A 23103-nucleotide genomic window follows, 5' to 3' on the forward strand; every position below is an offset into this window, starting at 1 on the left:
CATGTGAGTTTCTACTCAGTGCATGCCACATACTTCCCCTTCTGTGTAGTACAAGGACAAATGCCTGTGACAGCCTCGCCACCATCGCTAATGTAGTGCAAATGTCACTGTTGTGCTTCCAACTTGAACCTAGTGCCAAGGTGTTAGAGACACCTCCCAAATGTGCATGAACTCTGGGCATGCCTTCCTCGTGATTCACTTCCTCATATACACATGCTGCGCTTTGAAAAACTCTAAACAGCCCAGCACTCAGCTGATTTATTCAGGGTGGACAGGTGGTGTCAGTGTTTCACCATAAATTTGTAATGATATTGTGAAGGAAAAGTGCTTGTTGTTGCACTTTACATCAGTTCTGAGTATTTAATTCCTAAAGCACAAAAATCTGACTGTAAAAAACACTTGTTTGAATAGATTATAAAAGAAAACGAAGGAAACTTTAAATGGACAGTGGCCAGAAAACCATTATTTCCAAACTAACAAGATTTACTCATGTACTTCTATGTTCTGACAAATATAGTTACTACTCACTGTACAGATTCATATTTAGCATTAGAAACAAAAGAATATAGATCAACCCTTTTATTGGGAACCACTGGACTACATTAGCTATCATTGTAAGTAGTTTAACCTAGCTCCACCTGGACCAGTTACAACACACATCGGTATAACCTGAATTTTATATTGTTATTTAAGAATATATAATCAGAAGAAACCCAGAAGTCAGCCCCAGCAGCCGTCATGTCTGTCACAGCAGAGCAACACTAATACCCCGGCTACATGATATCCTGTATTTATAGTAACCAACTTTCAACACATTTCAGACGACTCTCCCTATGAAAACACTGCCATTTATTTCTTCCATACTTAACAGGTATTTAGTGATGTAGCAAACACTTAATAATATTAATTTATTAATGATACAGGTGTATCGGTCCTACCTTCAGCCATGGTGATATAAAGACAATGTCAGGTTTTATCCTTTGAGCTGCTTCACATATTACTTCAGAATAAATCCAGTGGGAAAAAAGTGTCCCAGTCAGTAAATTATTCCATTTCCACTTGTTCACTGTCTTGGTTCCTGATCCATGTAATCCACAAGTTAATCTTCTCCAAGACAAACAAAAAGAAAATCAAATATCAAATCTAAGCTTACAGGTGTTGGGGAATTTTGAGCTGCCACTGAAGCAGCATTGCAGAGGGGGGTCTGGGGGTGGTGCGGCAAAGGAAAGCAACGCAGGGGAGGAAAGAGCCAAGCTAAGCACAGTACTGGGTAGGCTGAGGTGGAACAGACGATCCCACCCCGTGTTATTGGTGCCTCACATGGCTATAGGTCAGGGCAGAGCACAGGGAGGCTTCAATGTAACTGTATCCTGCAAATGGTTCAAGTTATTCTTAGTTGGATCGTCTGTGCAGCAGCAGCTCTGGCCGGCCTTTTTAGGAGGCTGAAGGGGTGTGTGTAAGATCAGATGGCTGAAATGGGCTCCCCTACTGGCGGGGTACTATAATTTGCCCACTAGAAACAGATCAGGAATGGACAACAACACAGGTGAAGACTGTGTTAATTTCACTTTATTTCAGTTTGCTTAGTTTATGTTCGATCTTTTTCTTCCACTGGTGTTAATGTTACTTTACTTTGTTGCTGCAAAAATGTATCAGAGCACAAGAATATTCTACATACTGTTTATTGTACAATAAATAAGTAGAAACCAAATAATAATGATATATAATAAAGCTGCACTTAGCCACAACAGTTAAATGCAAACATTAAAATGCTGATGCTAAGCAAGTATAATCTATACCATGGCCACTAACCTAGTTCAGCATATTAGTTTGCTAATCATGTAATTAGCAATAGCAATTAAACATAATAGAAAAATGATATCAACAAAAATAAACAAAAAGTCACATTAAACCTTTCAAGACGTTTATCTGTCAAGTAAACATTAATTAATTTATTTAAAACAAAATTTGCTAATTATTAGAAATAATGGACCTGATTTTTCATTTGACAACTAACCCTTTAGTCTAAGATGAGAAATCTTTCTTTGCAACACGCTGCTGCCGTTCTCCAGCAGGTGTTGGCTCAATACATTTTTAGTTTTAAGACTTAATTGAAGAGAGATTGTAAAGGCCCTAAAACAAGTTCTTGCAACTGAAATGTTATATTGAATACCTGGTTAATTAACAAACATACAAACAACAACAACAACAACAAAACTACGATGGCCATTAGGTACATAATTTAAAAATAATTTTTTTTTTTTAGAAATAAATTTGAAAAAAGCCTCAAATTCATATGCCTACAGTCCATAAACAAAAAAAGAAAGATCTACATAATTCTTGTTGGCGCATTTCACTTGAAACCAAAAATGTAGGCTTAGGCTTGTGCTTATTTTGTCATTTATACACCAAATGTTGAAACCTATTCTAGTCATGGATCAGCAGAACAGCACTGCCATCCCAAAAGTCTCACCACAAAGCTAAGAAATGGTTTCTTATTGTGTAGTGAAGAAACATTATTAAAAAATATGAAAAACAACTGTACATTATATACAATGCAAACTGTGTTGTATAGTAAATAGCAATGAGTTATGTCAATGATACGATGATGATGTTAATGACTGAAATGAATACATTTTGGATAATAACTCAAAACAAGCTTTAAACAGCAACATAAAACTCTTTCATGTGCTGTAGTCAGGTATCATTACAGTGCAGCTGCAGCATTTAGGGCCACTGGCTTGATGATGAGGGTGAGCTCCAAAGGAACAGCAGGAGGAACATATCTCTCCACTCTCAGCAGCCGCAGTAACAAATCCTCAGTGTCCTGTGGCCACCGATAAATATACGTGTTCTGAAGCCAGCTGGGGACGTGCTTCTGTAGAGAGGGCATATGTTCATATTTTCATGACAGTTTATAAAAGACAAACAGTGGAAAGGTTAGTTGCTGACAACAATGTGTGAGTGTAAAAATGATCTCTGTTTAGTTCTTTCACCTGTGATGCATTGAGGAAGAGAACAGGTATGAATCTGAAATTCAAGCTGCCTTGCTGGATGAATTCATTCTGCATCTGGAAAAATACAATTTAAGACTGAAACAGCCAATTCTGTCACAGAATTCTGTCTAATTTAAATATAGAGCAAAAACTTTCTCACAATGGAGTGAATATATTTAGTGTGTAGACCGTGGCTGTCCACCACAGAGCCTTCAATATCTGACTTATACTTTGGAGTGATGGCGATAACAATCAGAATCGATGGCTGTGGAAAAACAAACATAACAAAACATATCAAACACAAAACAAGACAAAACAAAGAAGATAACAACTAAATGTATTAATCAAAGGTTTAAGTTGTTCACATACATCATTTAGGTAGCTGTCCTTCCATTTGTTGATGTCCATGCATCTAATGGATTTATCATATATGTTGACCTGTGAAAATAAAGTGAGGGCTTTAAGTGAACTGTCAGAACTGTCTGATGTCAGAAAGCCGACTTTTAGGGGAGGAGAGAGTTGCTTACGGCTGGTCGAAAACCGTGCTTTGTGAGGAAGTCTACAAAGGGGACAATCTCTGAAGACGCATCTGAGGAATATGTAATAAAAATGTTTCCTAAAAAGACAAAAGATGGTTATCAACAATAATCAAAAAAAATCCTTTTGTAGCTGGCACTGTTTTACAAAGCAGAGATTTAGAAACTATATGCTGTAGCATAAGAGCCCTGCAATACATACAATCATAGACAAAGGTCTTAAAAAAGGTCTCCATAGACCACAGCCCCAAAACATTTCAGATGAGAGGTTAAAGTGACTCACTGCACTCATCAGGCAGACTGATGGTTCTTTTTTTCTCATGTGAATGTAAGACAGATGTCTCTGCTCCGGCTGAGTTCAGGTCCATCACACTGACCTGTGACATGCCCTCCACAGGGGGAACGGAGAACTGTGGCACGTTAACTGAAACGCTTCCCTGGGCCACCTTGTCGTGCATACAGTTAGGATCTCTGAGCCTGAAGCAGCAAGAAAAACAAATAACCAAAGGCTTTGCAGTTAAATTATGCTGCCGTGTGACTGGTCTGTGTAATATGCAAAGTAGAAATTGTTGCAGCACTTGGCTCATTGCATTTTTTCTAAATATTAACAGTGAGCTTTGAGTTATTCTATGAATTACCGTGTACTAGTAGGTAAAGTTGGTGAGTGCAACTAGTTGTGAAACTTAGAAAAGTGTTTAGTTTTTACCAGTTTTGAGGGTCAAACCAGGGTTGGCTTTGCTTCCAGGGAGAGTGGTAGCATGGCTGAGGTGGGTATCTGTTGTCTGGATTAAAGGTGTACTGCCCTTCCTCTGTATAGTACCTCATACCCATAGCTTGATGAATGCCTGTAGACACAGTGTGAACATTTCTATAAGACAGCACATGGGTCAAGTTGGTGATCTGAGCAGGGTTGAATTACATAAAAATCAAAGACACTGAGTTAAAAAGCAAATAGAGACGTTTCTAATGACATTATTTCTTCATTTAATGCACATACATGCATGTTTGCAAGAGAGTGCACAATTAATTATAATCTACATAAATCTACATTGCAATTTCTTAATCCTTGCTATTATCAGGCAAAGTATCTACTGTTAATGAGACATTTGTCGCTCAGATTGCATATATGAAAGATGGTTTTGTCATTATTTGTTACTTATGTTGTTTTTTGCCTTGTTTTATTATGTTTTTATATTATTTTTCGTGTGTTTTTTCTGTGTGAAACTACAGAAAATCAAATTGTCAGACCCCCTGCAAGAAATGTCATTGTTCTGCTGTTTTTTCATCCAAAAAAATACCCACTGAATGAGATTCATATAGAACTTTTTAAAAACAATAACAAAGTGCTTCATTAGGTTACACTGCACAAAAAAATCAACCAAGCAAGAAACCATTAAATACTTTTCCTTACCATAGCTTTGTGTGTAGTGCTGATGAGTTAGAAAGGGATTGTAGAATTGCCACTCATCGTCCGATCGCAGTGGTAATGGAGGCTCAAGCTCTTCTTCATCGCTCTCAAGTTGAAAATCACACTCATCCTCCACTCTAAGTGTTGAAAAATAGATCATTTGGGCCAAATGGTGATCCTCAAAGCTTATTCATGTCTCAGCATAAACATAGCGGGAACGTTTTTTACTTTCTTTCTTAGCTACATACCTAACAGTTGTCTCTGAGTCTGTTGTTCCACACTGGTTTAGTGCACAGTCCCAACAGCAGCACTCTGCTCTGATGTTGCTTTGCCTGTTTCCTGCAGGATACAGGCAACAGCCAACAGGAGGCTGATGATGGAGGTTCATGCATGCAGCTGTTGATCCTCTCTCGTCTGGCTCTCTGTGCTGCATCAGTCCTACATGCTGCACCACATGAGCCGGCTGATTCTCAAACTCCGGGTTCACTTGTTCACCTTTGTGTGGACTTTGATGAAAGTCTGCATCTATGCAACTGTGTCTGACATTAGTAGGAACTATTTGGTTTAGAGTGACTGACTTATATATAGTGGGAAGCACTTTCAGTTGTGGTACTTTTTCAGATTTCTTCATCTTAATGTTTCAGCAGCCCTACAGACAGAAACAGAAGCAGTGTAACTATTACATGTGTTCATTAAAAAAGACTTTACAGGGAAGATATATATATAAATCTAAATATAGTACTAAGACATTTTTCATAAACAATCTGTAGGAATAATGTTGAAGAAGTTACTGCACATACTGGTATGAATATATCATCATAAACATACATCATATATATTATATGTTGCAAAATCAAATACTGTCTACGTACCAGGCCAGGCCTCAGTCTGAACAGAAAGAGCAACAATGACCTACCTGTTCTCTGCTGAATTCTTTACACTCCTTTAGGTGCAGAGGCTTGTAGTCTGCTATATGCAAATTTTTCAATGCTTCAGTTGCGCCCAATCAGATTCAAGAATGTTGTGTTTTTGTTGCTTAGCCTGATCAGCCAGGAAAGTCGAGCTCAGAGTAGGGTAAGAAGTACAGTCTTATTCTAAGAGTTCAGTATTTAGGCTAAATGATATAAAATCAACTGTATATGTTCGCAATTAAAGTCTATCAAGGCTAATAGTAGGTTAGTCTTGGTTGAAATCTGAACAGAAATGAAATGAAAAAAGTACATTAAGCAAGTTTTATTCAGGTTTACTTGCCATGCTGTGTCTGCAGTGCGCATGGCTGCCTGGACCTAACTGCAGGGTGGACACCTACAAGGTGATTTGCATACTTCAGAGTTCAGTCACGTGTCTTTTTGTCACATTCAGCCTGAGGGGGACTTAATCACTCTCACAGACACCAAAGTTGTTTTCGGCCACGTGCATTTATACAACAGTGATGGAAATTGTTGCACACTTTTCAGTGAAGCCTGTGGTGCCGTCTGCTCTCTGGAGAAAGGTAGAAGTTACAAAATCTTTCAAACCAGTTACTGACAAGTGTTGGTAACCGTTTCTAAGTCACAAGGTGGTGATGGCAAGATTGTTTATTTCAAAACCAGCTGTGTACAATTAACAGAAACAATAAATAATGCTGAGACCAAAAACATTTTATGTATACTTACTAAACTGGGGTAGAAAAAGTGGTACAAAGAGGTTTTTGCTCACTTTTCTACCAATGAAAAGATGAAAAAAAAAAAAAGAAACACACAAAGAAACAGTGTACTCTCACCCAAAGAGAGAAGGCTGATACTTTGAGATGATAAAATGTCATCCAGAGCTGCAGATGTCCTTGATAAAAAACAAACAAACATTTAATCTCAAAGACTATGTGAAATGGTGAGCAAATTATTAATTAAACTAACATTTAAGGACTTGTAAACGCCATTATATTTCCTGAAACACATTATGGAGGGACAAACATTGGTGCGCATCCTTCATTCCGAACATGGAAATGGTTTGTTTGGCCACTGAAGCAAATAGACAATGCACAATTCATACACAGCCTGCTGCCATACAATAATGCAACGTACATGTTAAACTATCAGTATATTAAGCAGTCAGCCTAACCATGGTCGCAGCTGAAGAGGAAGTCAGCCCTCCTGTCAACTACAAGAAGCTGAACTAAAAGTTACTTTAAGCCGTTCTAAAAATCATTGGCCAAAGCTGAAATGCAATGAATGCACTTAATCTCAGTGCTGATGCCATACAAGTTTGGATGGGAAAGTGATGCACTAAATTAGTGTGTGGAAAGCATGAAGGCATTCCCCTTACATTTTAAGAATATTCCTAAACATAAAAAGGCAAGAACAGGTGTTATAGTACATCTAAGTTCCTTGAGAAGAAAAGAGCAGTATTGTTATATTAATCTTGTAAAAAAGGTAAATGGACTCCCAGAAAAATTTCTGAGACATCTCAGTCCATGATGTCCAACTATTACCATTCCTACATTGTTTGTTACCAGCTGTGAGCCTCACACGTCTCTTTACGAGCTGTTCATCTGAAATCACTTTGACCTTGAATTAAAAAAAAAATCCACAAAATATCAAAAGTAATATTAAATGAAACAAACAAACAAACAAAAAGAGAGATAAGAGATAACAAGCAATTTATATTTACACTCCATACAAGTTACACAACTCATCTGGTTTATCATGGCAGTCATTTGTATCTCGAACACCCCCCTCCCTCCTGAAACATTCGCTGATTGGAGTCAGTTTACTGACAGAGCAGCCGTCAGTCCGCGTTTGTGTGAAGCCTGGAAGTCAAGAAGTCAGTCGATGAGCTTTTAAGATTGTTACAGTCACGGAATGAGAGAAAATATCTGGAGTCTGGCTCCCTCGGGTGGAGAGCCAGTGAAAAGACATGAGATGAGGGCAGAGGTGCTCAGAGATTATCCCCTGGCTGATACTGAGGCTCCGTGGCAGTGAAGTAGTCCTCCAAAAAGGCCTGCAGGTACTCGAAGGTGGGCCTCTCCTCTGGGTCTTTCTTCCAGCACTGCACCATCAGCTCATGTAGGGATGAGGGGCAGTCCTGCGGGCATGGCATCCTGTAACCTCGCTCCACCTGCTCCAGCACCTCTCGATTGTTCATGCCTGGAGAAACAAACGCCGGCAAATGTGGTTGAAAAGCTTTCTAAAAGGAAAGTCACTCTGCCTAATTACTAAGTCCCTCCCTCACACACTAATACTTTTTTTATTCAGTATTCACTTTTTATCATCTTAGAAACAACCTGCCTGCACAATAATGAACAGGAAAGGCATTTTATACTACTCAAGAGTTACTGAAAGACCTGTGTGGGAGTGCAGGGTGTTTAATTTACAGTTGAACGATTTAAAAAGGTGATTAATTCAGAACATGGATGTACAATTTTAGATTTTCTGAATTTTACTCTTTTCTTTTCATCTTCTGTTAATCTGCAACTCTGGATGCTTAAATGCCTAAAATATAATGTCAAAATGTGTATGGCAGATAAACAGGAGCACAGAAACATTTCACATGTTCACACATTCAGTGGCTAAGGTGTTCCTGCATAATGCATAATATAATGTACATTATACAACATGCTGCTCTTTTTTTAGACAACTCAGCCATGGCTCAGGCGTTCTCACACATACACACACACTGCATTAATCAAACATGAGTAATCAGCTGGAATTGAGCAGTGATTACATAATCCACCAAGCTGAACACGCTCACCTGGATAGGGCACTCTGCCCTTGGTCACCAGCTCTGTCAGGAGGATGCCAAACGACCACACGTCCGACTTGATGGTGAATTTCCCGTAGAGAGCTGCCTCAGGAGCAGTCCACTTTATGGGGAACTTTGCACCTAAAAGAAATTCAGAAATTCACTGTTGTGATTTCACAGGAAATATGGAGGGAATTAAAGAAATATACCAAAACTGAATGAGTAAGGAGGCATTTATTCTCTGTAGTGATTTGTTCTTCAATCTGTAATTTCATTAGTGCAAGTAAATTGGGGCCGGGGTATCATGCCCCCCAGGAAGAAAAACTGAAAAATGTCATTATTTTAAGCTAAGGTTTGACACATTTGACCTTTAGCAATCTATGTTTAGTCTATGTTTGTTCACATTTTGCCAAATCAGCACTATTATAAGTATGCAGAATTTCCTATTAGCAGCTCCTGCTTGCAGTGTACCCATGTATGAACAGACAACGGTCAATGGATTAATTTAATCCTGAATTAAACTTAAAAGCATGATGATCCTAAGGCAAGTTCTGGAGTTATAAGGAGCATTTTTCTATGATTTGGATTGGATGTTTATTTGTAACTAATACTAGGAACTATTATTTAAATTTAAGTCATACTGAATCTAAAAGTATGTGCATTAATCTGCACATTCAGACCTAACTGAGCTATGATTTGGTGAAAGAGTAAGATTTTGACATAAATTACATCAATCTGGTGCTGGTTTTTAAAGTACCTTACCACTGCCGAGCACATTATCATTAGCATCAGATGCCAAAGCTTGAGAGCAAATTATGTACAAGCAGTTGTTAATAACATAGAAAGGATGTTACACAAAATGTTGGACAGCCCACCTTGTCTTGCAGTGTATTCATTGTCCTCAATGAGCCGGGCCAGACCAAAGTCAGCGATCTTACACACCAGGCTGTCTCCGACTAGGATGTTGGCAGAGCGCAGGTCTCTGTGGATGTAGTTCATCCTCTCAATATATGCCATGCCTGCTGCCACCTGGGAAATGGGGTTATTTTATCAGTGACAATCTTATCACTGAGCGGATTAAAGGTGATTTAATCTGTGCTAGAAAAAGATTTATATGTAGATTTACAGTCATTTTATCAGCCTTGAAAATGGTGCTGCAACAGAGAAGAGCGTCTCTTAACTGACAACCCATAGATTTCCCACATCCACTAAATAAACTCTGGTGTCAGGTATGATTACTTATCGACCCACGGATGATGAATCATTGCTCCAGAGTAAAGTGCAAACTGCACTGAGTGAGTGCTCCAACTATGATGCTAAATTACTTATACTCTCTTTTACTGTATGTTTCGCCATATTTTAATACTGTGTTGTGCATCTGCTCTTGATATAAAGTAATCACAGAGCAGCTATGTAGGTAAACGTCAATGTGATACTGTACATAGAGTTTATTTGTATGTGTTCAGACATTTCAGATGCTGCCATTTTGATTAAAGTGAGAAGCTGCCTAATGAAAACACTGACAACAACAAGATGCTTGAATGAATAAATGTGTAACAGCTGGAGATGGTTAGAGTGAATTTAATTCTCTGGTAACACATAAATTTTGGATTATATTCAGTGGCACACCTGTGCTGCCATGTCCACTAGATTTGGCAGCTTGAGGCCTCGTCCTTCTCCGTCCTTAAGGAAGTCAAGCAAACTCCCTAAAAAACACAAAATATTAGTTAGGATCTGCATTGTTTGTGTGACTATAATGTGTTGTGTTTAATCCAGTTTTCCCTTGTGTGGCCACTGGAGTAAGCACGAAGCGACGAAATAGACACTGCTGTGCTGTCAGTGCAGATGTGTAAATTATGTACACAAATGTGTTGGTCTGTTCGAGACTGTGCACACTCTATGTAATATTCATACTGTCAGTTTAAAACTGCATCAACCTTTGCTCATGTACTCAGTGACGATATAGATGGGTTCTTCAGACACCACGGCGTAGAGCTGCACCAGTTTGTCATGTCGGAGCTTCTTCATGATCTGAGCCTCCTCGAGAAAGGACTCAGGTGACATGGTGCCAGGCTTGAGAGTCTTCACTGCCACCTTGGTGGTGCCATTCCATGTGCCTAACAAAGAAAAATTAACCAATAAAAATAGCGCAGATAACTGGAAACAAACGGTAGCTTGTGGTTTCTGAAATATAAAGCTTATAGTATAGTGATGGCAATAATCAGAAAAACACAATAATAAGATTAAAATCTATGCAAATAAAAGCATGAATTTTAAATGGAAACAATTCCTGAATCCAATCAGGAACCACATTAAGTCAAAGCATCGTGATCCAATCAAAATGGACGCAGATCATACAAAGCCACAGCCAAACTATTACCATTTCTGAACGACATCACAGAAAGCAAACATTTCTCCCTGCAGACAACGTTAGCTGGGTGTTAGTTTTGAATGATCCAACACATGCAGTGTGTTTTGCAACACCTCTCACAGTTGTCCAATTCTTCATTTGTGCCAAAAGAGGACGCCAAAAAGATACACACCCATCCAGACCTCTCCGAACTGGCCGTTGCCGAGGCGCTTGATGAGTTGCAGCGACTCCCGTGGGATCTCCCACACGTCTTTGGTTTTGACGGACAGGTCAGTTAGACGCGGCATGCCTTTGTGGCACGGCACGATCAGGCGGCAGCACAGCCCTGCAGCCCTGGCTGGATTGACCATACAATTTGAATTTGAAAGCATATTAGAGAATTATGAACACATTCTTTTATTGTTTGTAAGCTGAGCAGAAGAAAATGTGGTCAGGAGGTTTTTGTACAGCAGTCTCACCAGAGTAGTGCTGCACCAGCTGCTGCAGCGTTTCAAACTGGGCCCTGGTGGTGATGTAGTAGCCTCCACTGTCAAGTTTGCGAATCTTATAGTGTTTGACATGATCCCCCTTGATGTCATCCCAGTCCTGGATGGAGAGGGAGTAGGCCCCTGGCACAGACACAACACAACATTAAACACCACAACCGACAGAAGAAATTATCTGGAAACTGAATTTTAAGTTCTGTGACAGTTCTTCTCGCGCCATATTTGATTATTTTAGTGTTCCTAAAACTTAATTTATTTACACACTCATCTGTCTTATATCTAAATTTTAATAGCATTCAACATGCCGGCACGATGCTATTTGGTGAAAGTACCTTTGGTCGTTTCACTCTCACGGATGAGGAAAGTGCCTCTGGCGTTGCCGTTGGAGAGCAGTTGCCTCTCTGCATCCTTTCGACCTAATTTACCAAAATACCAGCTGCAGGCAAAAAACAAGAACAGATCAAACTACGAGTGTAATATTTAGCTTAAACATTTTGACTTTTATTTGTACTGTACACTATGTCACTTGTAACAAAAGGCAGCGAGAAGAGCTCTCAAATATTAATTATCCTCTGTTGATGAAGCTGCTATGCTATGAGTGTGTGTGGGTGCTCTTAAAAAAAGTTTTACTCACTCTTCGGCTTGGATTGAGTCCACCGGAGCTACGTAATTGCTGGGAATGTAACCAGTCCCACCTGTAGTGAGAGAACGAGCCTCCCACCAGTCCCCCTCACTGAGGAGAGGAGGACAGAGAGAAATGGAGGATGGTGGGCAGGTTGGAACAAACATAACATTTACACATTAAGCAAACAGGTACAAAAAAAACCACTCAAATGAAGTGAGAGCACAGATTTTGCGGCTGAATGTCCTCTAAGTTACATGGCGAAAGCAGAGCCATCTGGTAATGTCCACATCACAATTCTAATAAGAGAGATTTCATTTTAAACAAACAGACTCGCTGTTGCCTGTGAAACGTTTCATGACAGACGAAACACAGCGGAGGAAAACAAGGCCGCCACCCTTCATACAGATGCTGTCATACAGATGTTTTCACACTTACGTGCTGTTTAGGATCTGGAACCTCTCCCCCTTTCTGAAGCTGAGGTCATCTTCGGTCCGGGCTTCGTAGTCATAAAGAGCCACAAACAGAGTCACTCCTGCAGGAAAACAAAAAATTGATATGTGGTGGTTAGAGTTAGTAGATGTAGGTGAATGGTATGTGTGAAATGTTAGGATGTGTTTTTTATTGTGGTTCTCTGTGGCTTTCTTCATCTGAGAAACACGGGGTGCCTGTTATATAATGACCTACTGCCTTTTTTTGTTTTGTTTTTCTTGCATCCCATATGTGGGAAACTCAATTTTTATTAGTATTTTCCATATAAAAAATAAAACAGACAGAGGAATTGTCCAGATTGTTTTACTGTGTGTTGTATTTTCAAGCTAATTCACAAATTCCCTCAACTAGACATCATCGAGTCTTCATCTTTCCAAACAGCTCAAAAGCAGAAGTATATTGTAAATAGTTAAGGAGGAGTTATGTGCTTTGATCTCTCAAACAGAAGATGTCTTAAAATATATTGTTATATAATTTATAATAATATTAAAATTTTTATAACTTGTTTTTTACTTTGTAAATAGATGTTTTACATTATTGAGGCGACAGTGGCAGGGGTTCATATGCTTTATACTGTATATGTAACATTATTATTGTTAATTTGATGTTATTTGTTTGATTTTTATTTTCTTTCCGCATTAAAACATTTTTTTTTTCATTTTCAGCACATTGTTTTGGTTTTAGGCTCAACACACAATGGTGAGCAGACACAGTTTGAGGAGCATTTAGCCAAATTTATCCAAAAAGACAAATGTTTAAACCAAAGAAGAGTTAAAAAGAATGTAAATGTTGGACTTAAATTTATCAGGTTTACTTCTATAATGTTACAATTATAACAGCATGCCAGTGTTGTGTTGTAATAAAATAATAAAATAAATAATCAAAACGTTATTGCAGGTTTAACATGCACATAAAAAAACTTTTGCATACAAAATCTGACTTTGCAGTTAATTGAATATTTCTGATGAGGCGTCCCTGTCTGTAAAATGTTCATTTTCTAATTCAATCTTGATCATTTCTCTCTATCCTGAGCTCCAAAGCAGCAATGAAGACCTAAATATCTAAATGTGCCTTCTCTAAAAGACACATTTTGGATCTACCTTTAGAATAAAAAGCCTAAAGTAGGTGACACCAAAGCAAGAGAAGCTGTACTGTATCTTTGATATATCTTTATGATAGAGAGTGTGAAGTTAACTTCCTCATACTGGAAACACTTTTTGCACTATTCAGCACAATGTGTCATTGGTCTGGTTGTCAGATGTGCCTCGCAGAGCACTGGCGATAATTTAGGTCACTGTGTTTTCCATTAACTTGCAGCCAATGGACATTTATCTTCCAAAGAAGGATAAATTTATCATACCAGCACAGCATCAGCACACTCAAAACATAAAACATGAGAGAGAAAAAAAAATAGCGGCTCTTGGGTTTACATGCATCTCAAGACAGGTGATTCGAATTAGCTTCGTTCTCTTTAACTCTTTCCCAAAGCGTCAACATTACAGTTGCATTAATAATGCAGCAAAATGTTTAGAGCATATTTTCAGCTGCCTTCTGTTTGGACATCACATATGCATTCACACACAGCTATCACACTCTCCACCCCACCTGTTCCTCCGCGGGACCGAAGTGTCCCGGACTGCGAGGACGTGTGCACTCCACCGAACACGGTCACCCCCTGGGTGGAGGTGCTGTGGAAGTTGTTGTAGTTGGGGATTGTGGTGACCCCAAAGCTGGGGTAGTGCTGTGGTGTGGGGTCAGACCCATACCGGTAGCCCGAGTTGTGTGAGAGGCTGGTCTCCCGGTCATCAGTGAGTTTAGCTGTTTCTTTATCCTTACATTGGACACAGCCCATTCTCTACTCTCTGCAGGGAGTAAAAGACACAGAGACAGAATTAGTATGTAGGTGAAATAATAGCACACACGCCATCTCCATGGGGGAAATTATGATTCAATATTCCATTATTTCAGAGCATCCTCTGAGAGCTGCAGAGAAAAATCTTTCAATTAAGCTGAAATTAAACGCGATCATTTAAACTCCATTACTAATTTAACTGAAACAATATTATGAGCTGCAGTGTGTGGCTAATGTTGTAAATATGTGTTCATGTGAAATACTTTAAGCAGAAAAAATACCCAATTAACATTCCATAAATGCTTTTAACAGCATTACTTACCATGTTTACTTTTGCATCTTACTGCACACTGACCACACTTCACACCCATCCAATGCATTTATAAGCTGGCACACACTTTAATTTTGTTTTTTTACAAGGAGCCACATGCCCATCTATAGAATCTAAACACTGACTTAAAATAGAAAGAGAAGCCCTTAACAGCAAAGCTCTCTTTGGATCCACACAGTGTCATGAAGGGGACTGATGAAGCACTTGGCCTCACTGATGCAAAGTTAAAACCAGTCTCTCTGATGAAGGAGGATAATCTGCTTTGCCAATTAAATAGAGTCTTACCGTCTTTAAAGACCCAGTTAAACTAATGCACATTTCGGATCACCGTGCACCCCTTTAAGCCCTGGAAGATCACAAAGCCTGTATAACACCAGCATGAGGAAGAGACCGCCGGAAGCACTGTTGTCTTTCATCAGCATTAGCGGGCAGCTTACTTTAGGGATGGCTAATTAGAAACACACTTGTTTACAGTCAGTGAAGATGGAGAGAGGTGGTGCTGGGGGCAAAAGGCAGAACTGCAGCAGACAGGAGAATGGGAAACTATTGCACTGCTTCTGACCCCAACTAAAGACTGACTCCTTTCTGTCACGACTAAAATGATTTGAAGAGGTCATCCTGGACTCATGATGAGGATTTTCTTTTATTTAATTAAATTTTAAACACCTAATAATGAAATAAAAATGGCAGATTAGAAAAATCTTTAGGGAAATTAATCATTAGTTGCCATCATTCTCTTAACACTTGAAACGCACAACTTTCTAGTTGTGCATTTCAACTAGTTGCAACCTAAAATGAGCTGGAGCTGTCTGTTTTTAAGGATCACTGGAGTTTAATAGTTACAATAAAAGCTGCACAGTATATTACTGGATTCCTTCAAGTCTGGTTTATGTTTACTAGCAAGAAACCCAAATGTGTGCATCGTAAGAAAATGCTAACAGATGTGTCACTTACTGCAACATTGGGTATACATTTGAAAGCAAAAATCTGTAATCAGTTTTGAAAACCAAACACAAAAACAAGTTTGGATGTTGGCTACTAGCAATTATGTGAGAAAATGACAGAAGACGTAAGCAGGAAATTACAAGATGCTTAATTGGTGGACTAGTTTTAGAAATGATGACCTTTAAAGCATCATTAAGTAACAGAAGAAGAAATACAAAGTAGGCAAAGTGGGCATCACTTTTAACTACTGCACTGATTTTAAAGCATCAGTTTTATTTTTCCATTATGTTCATTGTCTTTAAGAAATCCGACTCTTCTCAATGTCAACAGACTAAAATTATAAAATGTAAAGATGCAGAGTTACAGTCACTACTGTGTTACCTGCAGCCCACAGGTAATCAAAATGATAAAATGCCTTCCAAATACACAATTCATCTACTGTGAACAGCATTTTCAGGTGCTCCAGGCCTATATAGTATTTGCCCCACATAGCTTAACTAACAGAAGACAGGAGTCACTGCAGAGAGCAAGGGATCATTGTGATTCATTACTGCCAATAAAACCCCATAAAATACCCAGAAGAAGAACCAAGCCCAGCAGTAGCATTACAGGATAAGCCCAAAGCTAAGACCACATAAAGACAAATGTTGCTTCACCAGTAATCCTACAGATATCAAATGATCCCCCTTGGTATTTATATGTACATCTCCCATTTTCTGGGATTTATGGTGAAAATCCACCTTGCGATGAATGTTTACTACCATTTCCATTTAAAGGGAAAGGCACCTTTCCAACTACAGTAGAAATAAATAAGGAAATAATCACCACGTGCAGCTCTTTACCAAGCATCAGTTATTAAATATATAAAATAAGTTATACACTGGTGGAACCAGTTTAAGACAAAATATATATGAGTTAAAACAAAAATAACACACAGGTAACACCTTGCTTGTTGATCTCTTGGTTAGTATCATTGATTACTTTTAAATTGATTATACTAGCATGAAAAAATAAACTGACCTGACTGGGTTAACATATTATATGAACATTTTTTGCTGGTGGATTGTCTCTTTAACTGCAGTGACTGAAACAGCCTCCACTCCTGGAGGGATCAGAGTAAATGAGGGGAGATCTCATGTTGTCGTGCTGCCTGTGGGGATTATGAAAATCTTCCTGCTCTTGTAGTGAAAAGGCCGGGGACTACCGTAGCTTTAACATAGCTGTAAAACATTCTGCTGCACAGAATCTAGGCCATCTTGTAGTATTTATATACACATGTTCCCTTTGTGGTATTGTTTTTTTTTTTAAGTGCTTGCTTAGTAAACATCTGCATATGAATCGTGTCTGTGTGCACTTTGTGTTGCGACCTTTAGACATCCCGAAGACATTGCTTTAAGGAGATAAACAAAAGTTTGCATTTATTAAGTTAAGATCAAGCAACTGGCAGCTTTATCAGATTTTCACAGTAATATAAGAGTTTCTCAAACATTCATCACTCAGGCGGCTGTGTCCCAGACCCGCGGCAGAACTTTCTCCACAAAAAAGCAGATGATGGCATCGCAGCCTCAGGGCTTGTTCCTTTCTGCAGAGCAGCCTGGATATCGCATGACCACCTCAGCCTGTGAGAACGCTCATCACACTATTTTCAGACCCAAATGAACAGCTTGCCTCCACGATGACCACACCGGCGTGATATAAAGGTCCACAGGGGACAGGAATGTAGCTAAGTATTGTGTTGTAAGAGTTGTAAGAGTTAATAATATAAGCCAGAGACGAGGGGAAAGAGTAGGACCTGATTTTTGCAGACAAACACGGCCAGGCAGGGCTATCGTTTTAAAAGTTGTCATCTTGACTCGTTCAAGATGCTGTCTAAAATCTGGCTTTGGTGTCTGGCCAGATCTGTTGCTGAATACTATTTGTCAACGCTGCAGCGAGATTTCCTCACATCAGGAAGTGAAGAATGAAGAAAAATCAGGACACCAATATTATGGTAACACAGAGACAGGGTTAGTGCACACACACTCAAGAGCCCAGCAGTTGGGCTCAACTGGAAATTGATTTAGTGAAATGAAAGCCTTTATTTTAACGCTGTATGGGTTAATCATCTATAATAACACACACACACAGCGCCGGGAGCCATGATGACACACTCACATTTATAGAGTTGCAAGATCAATATACTAAATTAAAAGGACAGACGTGTCAGGGTCAGTCAGTGTAACTGATGGATTAAACAGACCTGAGAAACAGACATATGTGCAGGATGTTATGAAAAACGTGGATCTGTGCAACTGAATTGAAAAGCAGTGATTTTAATGTAAATCAATTAACAATTAAAGTATGGCTTTATATATAGCCCATCGCTACAATTATTTTTATCATTACCAATTGAGGTATTTTAATAATAAGGTTTGTTAAATGTGAAACGTCTCACTGTAATGTCCCAAGGTAAAGTGGTTTTTTATCTGACCATGAGCCCCAAACCCCAAAATATCAAGTTTACTACAACAAATGACAAAGTAAAACTCACATTCAAGAAGTTGAAACCAGAGAATCTCTGGAATTACTGAACGAAATAACAGCTGCACTGAGTTGCTGTTTAATTTTATATCTTTCCAACTAATCACTTAATAGACTAATTGCATCAGCTCTAATGGGGACACACTATCTCATTTGCAACAAGTTGACCTGATATTATTTCTGTTCTTTATCAGTGATGTAGAGTAAAAGAAGAAGCGTTTGGTCATTACATCTCAGTATTTAACCCTGACACATCTATCCCGAATAAAACCATTTTGCAAATCAAGATAAGGCAGCCCTGTTTAATTTGAAGTGTGGGCCCTTTACATGCTGATCACTGACGTGCTACAATACAAGGTCAAACCTCCCACACTGCTCCCACTGAAGTCGCACAAACAACGATCTTATTCAGCTACAAAATGCAACTTGTTGCACTTTATCACAGAAACTCATGCACAACATTTCAAGTTGTGTGCCGCTTCAATACACCTTAAACTCACTGCAGTGTTTACTGGATTCAGAACAACTGTGACAACGTCCTTCTTGTGGCTGCCATTCTCCGAATAGTTACAATATTTGCTTGTGTTGGACAACAGAGTTCTAACAGTGTATCAACAACAAGACAATGGCCACATTTCACTCAGCTACAAGATTATCTGCACAATGGAAGGCAGTGTTGAAGCTTTCAAAGCATTCTCCGGATACTGAATGAACAGAGTTAGTTATAAAACCCACAGCTGAGCGTCGGACTGTACGTGCATGTGGGTTTAAGCGTAACTGTGCTTCGGTGTCACGGTGTTCACAGTTGTGTTTGTTGATTCATGCTGTTAAATCACTGGGCCCATTGTAAATGTCCACTCAGTCTGAGAGAGATGTTTCACTCGTAGATGGACATGTTTCAAACTGGAGAACAGAGCAAATCAGAAAGAAAAGTTAAGTTATAAAAATACAAGAGCAGATTTCTTGCTGTCAATGCCTGTCTTTCCAAATCTTGTGCCAATGGAGGGCAACGGTCACTGTAACAATCCACTGGAAATAGTGATGTGCTGCATCTATGTAGGTTGGAAGATTTCTGGTAGAACTCAATACCACTCGGGTAGATGGAAACTGAGACGCGAGTCACATGGTGTGTATGTAGAGCTGCAGAGTTTTTTAAAGCGTTAATGCCAGGAATTCTCTGATGCCAATTTCTCTCAGTGTGTGTGCTGTTTTGTGCTCTTAAAAAATTGAAAATCTTTTGGAAAGCTGATCTCACACAACTAGAATTAGCTGAATAAATGAATCACTGGGACTCTGGGGAGCTGAGATGGGCATTTTTCATTATTTCCAGACATTTTATAGACCAAGTGATTCATCAATCAACTGATGAATCTATATTGAAAACAGTGCTGCTGATTATTTTCTTGATTAGTCTTTTAGTCTTTAAAACTGCATAAAAAACTATTAAAAAAGGCAATGTTAAGACAAGAAAGAGCAGCAAATTATCACTGTTAAGCAGCCGGTCAAACCAATAAATAAACTAAATTGTCACAGCTCAAAAGTATAATGGTACTTGCAGCTACACATACTATGCACAACTACTTCAAAGCATTCAAACATCTATTAAATGTCTTGTAAATCAACACATTTAGCTTTAACGTGAGCACACGTCAGTTATGTTTTATGTTTGGTGGGAAGCGTGGCAGCTCATGTGTCAGTATATCAGATAAGCAGGCATCACTGTATGGACACAGAGGGCCTGAGGAGAAATGCCCATGGTCCATGAACCATAATAAAAATCTCCTTTCATTCATATTTGATGCATATCACGTATATCACGCACAATACCTGTGCAGTCATTCGTGGAGAAAGGAAAGGCTGAATGCACAGCTTCAAGTGCTGGGTACATAATCCTAAACCAACACACCACTAACTATTCCCTAACTTGCTGCTCCCAGCTTTCCACATACTATATCACCCCCAGTGTTTGCCTACAAGATGGATGGCTGCAGCTCCAGACACATCAGATTACCTGATCAGGACAGCAATAACTGTGTATTGTGCAGCGTGCCAAAGCTTATGACAGTTATTTTGGGGATAAATCAATAGGAGACTGTCTGCAGGCCTTCGTGGTGTTTATTATGTGTGTGCATGGCCTCAGTGGTCTCTGCAGCGCATCCATCCCTCCTGCTGCAACACGAGAGCCCCCTCTCCAGAATCACAGCACTGCAAAACACCATCCACAATTACGAGACCATTCCCACACACACACACACACACACACACACACACACACACACACACTCTCTCTCTCTCTCTCTCTCTCTCTCTCTCTCTGTCTCTGTTTTCCCCTCTTCTCAGAGTCAAAGTTATCCGCCAAATAGATGCGCCTACGTCTGCAGAATAAGTGACGCCTGTCCTGAACGCAACGACCCCACAATGTGTTATTTATCCTCACTGCTCTCCGGTAGATGAATTCATCTCGCAGTCCACAGCGCAAAATAGGGGACAAGGCGGGTGCACCAATTGAAATTCAACACAGGACTAAAAAACAAGAATACGTGCTTACCGCAGAAAAATCAGATTAATCCATCGGAGTTTCCAGAGGGACTTTCGTGGACAAATGCGCGGATGAGTTTCTACTCTCGGTTTGTGTTTTTCCTTCGCATTGGGGGAGAGAATAGCAGTGGGAGACCCGTCCCTGCCGATTCAGGAGCTCCTGTCGCCGCCGTGCGTACAGATGATGACGATGGCGAACAGCGTCAAGTTCGTCACAATAATAAACAGCACTTCCGGTTGATTGTGTCACAATAAAGGTTTATTTTGTAAGCTTTGTGTTGAAGTTGAGGTAAATAAAAAGAAGCATTACGAGTATTCAGTGGAACCAAAAAATGCATTAAACTTATTTTTTAGCTAATAATCAACCTAAGCAGTATTATTATAGTTGTGATAAGCAACGCCAACAGAGCCTTATTTAAAAATTAGCTACTTTTGTGCTTTTATTTTGACTAAGGAAGGGTCATGTTGATTTCCGGGGGGGACGTCTCGACGCAGCTTTCGCGTATCACCATCATACATTTGATTGACAGCGTTTTCCACCAACCAGGAGATTACAATGCATAGCGGGACACCGCCCAGTTTTTAGAGTGACAGAAAAAGAGGGCATGATGGGCAAATTGTTCTTGTACAAGTAGATCTGACTTTTTTTTTATGCTTTTAATTTATAAGGTGAATTTGCGGCTGGATAGTGTAGTGATCACATCGCCTCCATCCACTCAGGAGACGGGGGTTCGAATCCCGGCAGTGGCCTACCTCCAGTAGGGGTCATGAAGTTTATCGTACCTTATATCTCACTTGTAAGTCGCTTTGGATAAAATCTGCTAAATGACTAATGTAATTTGAAACACAGATGTTTCTAGTTTGCACATGCACACCATCAATTTGGGCCAAGATGTATAAATAAAAGCTTGGAGTGTATTTGTTTAGTTGTTTGGTATAATTCAGTAAATATTCAGTGGAAGCTCATGAAGCGACTGCATTTGAGAAACGTGAGCTGAATTCACTGAGGGAATGTGAGGAGCAACATGGGGTGCAACAAAGGGACAAACAGTCATCAGAAATTGGAAGATACCATCTCAGCCGAGCATGAAGTAGGGGGAGACTATGTGAATTGGTATCTTTCAGCTTCTGGTTGACTGAACACACCTGATCCAGGTAATCAGCACTGGGTAAAGCAGGCATAATGATAACTGGTCCATGGTTTGTTTGTTCCTGCCAATGTGCAGAATCTGGTCATTTGGGGGTTTTTAGATTTTAAGATTCATAGTTAAACATGTCAGATTGTTGTGCAAATGCCATAAATGAGCCTCTCACTTGTTTGGTAATTGCATGTAATTAAAAAACACTACAGTCATTAAAACAACAACAACAACAACACGAAAAACCTACAGCAAACTAAAATACAAAAACTTGTTTTCTTCTAAAACATTAAAGGTAAAATTTCGGGTAGGGATACATTAACTGACAACAGCATGTTTTTGCAAAATCTTTTGTTGATTTAAACCCTTTTATTAAGTTATTGCAGATATTTGCAATAGTTGTGCACTTACAGTATCTCTGTCAGTAGCTGACCAACACACACAGACTCCACCTAGGATGCTGACATAGAAAGAAATTGCAGACAAATCTTTATGTCTAAATGTTTGGGAGGCTTCATGATTTTTGAAAAGCAACTTTGTACCCTGCTGGCTTTATCCTCCAATTTACATATTCATGGCAGCTCAACATAATAATTACAGCTTTGCATGTAATCAGAATATCACCACAATAAGCTTGGCCTAGTTAGCCTGATACAGACAGTGTGGGTGTATGAAGTCACCCTAATCCCCAAACTGCTGTCTGCACTGATGAGTTTTGAACTCAATCTCAACCTACAGTTTACGTCTACATAAGAGGAGTCACGATCACTGAAGCCCTCGCCATGTGGCCTCTTCCTTGGAGCCATTTTGGACTGGTAACCATGGAGATGTGGGTCATGCAGTGATGGCAGAGAGAAGAGACTTGTGGCTGCAGAGTCAGAGCACTTTCGGCTGCTGGAGCAGGCAGCAGCACAAGAAGGCTATAAACTCTCATTATATCTGGGTCACTGGGATGCTCCAGCTGGAACAGGCAGACAAGACGCTATTATGCAAGAAGAGGGATGAGGGAAGTTGTGGGCACAGGGGCTCCCAGTTACAGGAGATGTCTGTTTACTGAGTAGGAGATGTGTGAGGAGGGTGTGTGATGATATAACACGAGACCAGCTGAGCTCTGCTTTGTCACCTCGGCCGTCCTTGTTTTCTTACTT

At 39.5% G+C, this 23103-nt stretch overlaps 2 protein-coding genes across 3 annotated transcripts; both read right to left on the bottom strand.

Annotated features, from left to right (window-relative positions):
- Positions 1-1907: 1907 nt before the first annotated feature.
- LOC113148652 lies at positions 1908-5576 on the bottom strand. 2 transcript variants are annotated; one of them, XM_026340416.1, is made up of 9 exons: positions 5189-5576; positions 4944-5077; positions 4257-4377; positions 3816-4009; positions 3524-3612; positions 3366-3434; positions 3157-3261; positions 2997-3071; positions 1908-2878 (listed from the first exon to the last, which is right to left on the bottom strand). In XM_026340416.1, the coding sequence occupies exons 1-9, from the start codon at positions 5569-5571 to the stop codon at positions 2708-2710; spliced, it is 1341 nt and encodes a 446-aa protein (XP_026196201.1). In that variant the 5' UTR covers positions 5572-5576; the 3' UTR covers positions 1908-2707. The 2 variants fall into 2 exon arrangements, with proteins under 2 accessions (XP_026196201.1, XP_026196200.1); XM_026340415.1 differs by having other exon boundaries at positions 4239-4377.
- Positions 5577-6511: 935 nt separating this feature from the next.
- fyna (FYN proto-oncogene, Src family tyrosine kinase a) lies at positions 6512-20978 on the bottom strand. The gene is made up of 12 exons (XM_026340414.1): positions 20827-20978; positions 14236-14492; positions 12577-12673; positions 12151-12249; positions 11849-11952; positions 11490-11639; positions 11204-11368; positions 10598-10777; positions 10290-10366; positions 9536-9689; positions 8670-8801; positions 6512-8065 (listed from the first exon to the last, which is right to left on the bottom strand). The coding sequence occupies exons 2-12, from the start codon at positions 14480-14482 to the stop codon at positions 7857-7859; spliced, it is 1614 nt and encodes a 537-aa protein (XP_026196199.1). The 5' UTR covers positions 14483-14492; positions 20827-20978; the 3' UTR covers positions 6512-7856.
- Between the last annotated feature and the right edge of the window lie 2125 nt (positions 20979-23103).

This window comes from Anabas testudineus, chromosome 22 (assembly GCF_900324465.2).
Source record: "Anabas testudineus chromosome 22, fAnaTes1.2, whole genome shotgun sequence".
NCBI classification, from domain to species: domain Eukaryota; kingdom Metazoa; phylum Chordata; class Actinopteri; order Anabantiformes; family Anabantidae; genus Anabas; species Anabas testudineus.

Coding starts and splice junctions, on each gene's coding strand:
- LOC113148652 (XM_026340415.1), bottom strand. CDS start 5,571: ATGAAGAAATCTGAAAAAGTACCACAACTGAAAGTGCTTCCCACTATA. Junction 4,378..4,943: donor GCACTACACACAAAGCTATG/GTAAGGAAAAGT, acceptor CTGTGTCTACAG/GCATTCATCAAGCTATGGGT. Junction 3,072..3,156: donor CTAAATATATTCACTCCATT/GTGAGAAAGTTT, acceptor GTATTTTTCCAG/ATGCAGAATGAATTCATCCA.
- fyna (XM_026340414.1), bottom strand. CDS start 14,482: ATGGGCTGTGTCCAATGTAAGGATAAAGAAACAGCTAAACTCACTGAT. Junction 12,250..12,576: donor TTCCAGATCCTAAACAGCAC/GTAAGTGTGAAA, acceptor TCCTCTCCTCAG/TGAGGGGGACTGGTGGGAGG. Junction 9,690..10,289: donor TAGTGGACATGGCAGCACAG/GTGTGCCACTGA, acceptor CCCATTTCCCAG/GTGGCAGCAGGCATGGCATA.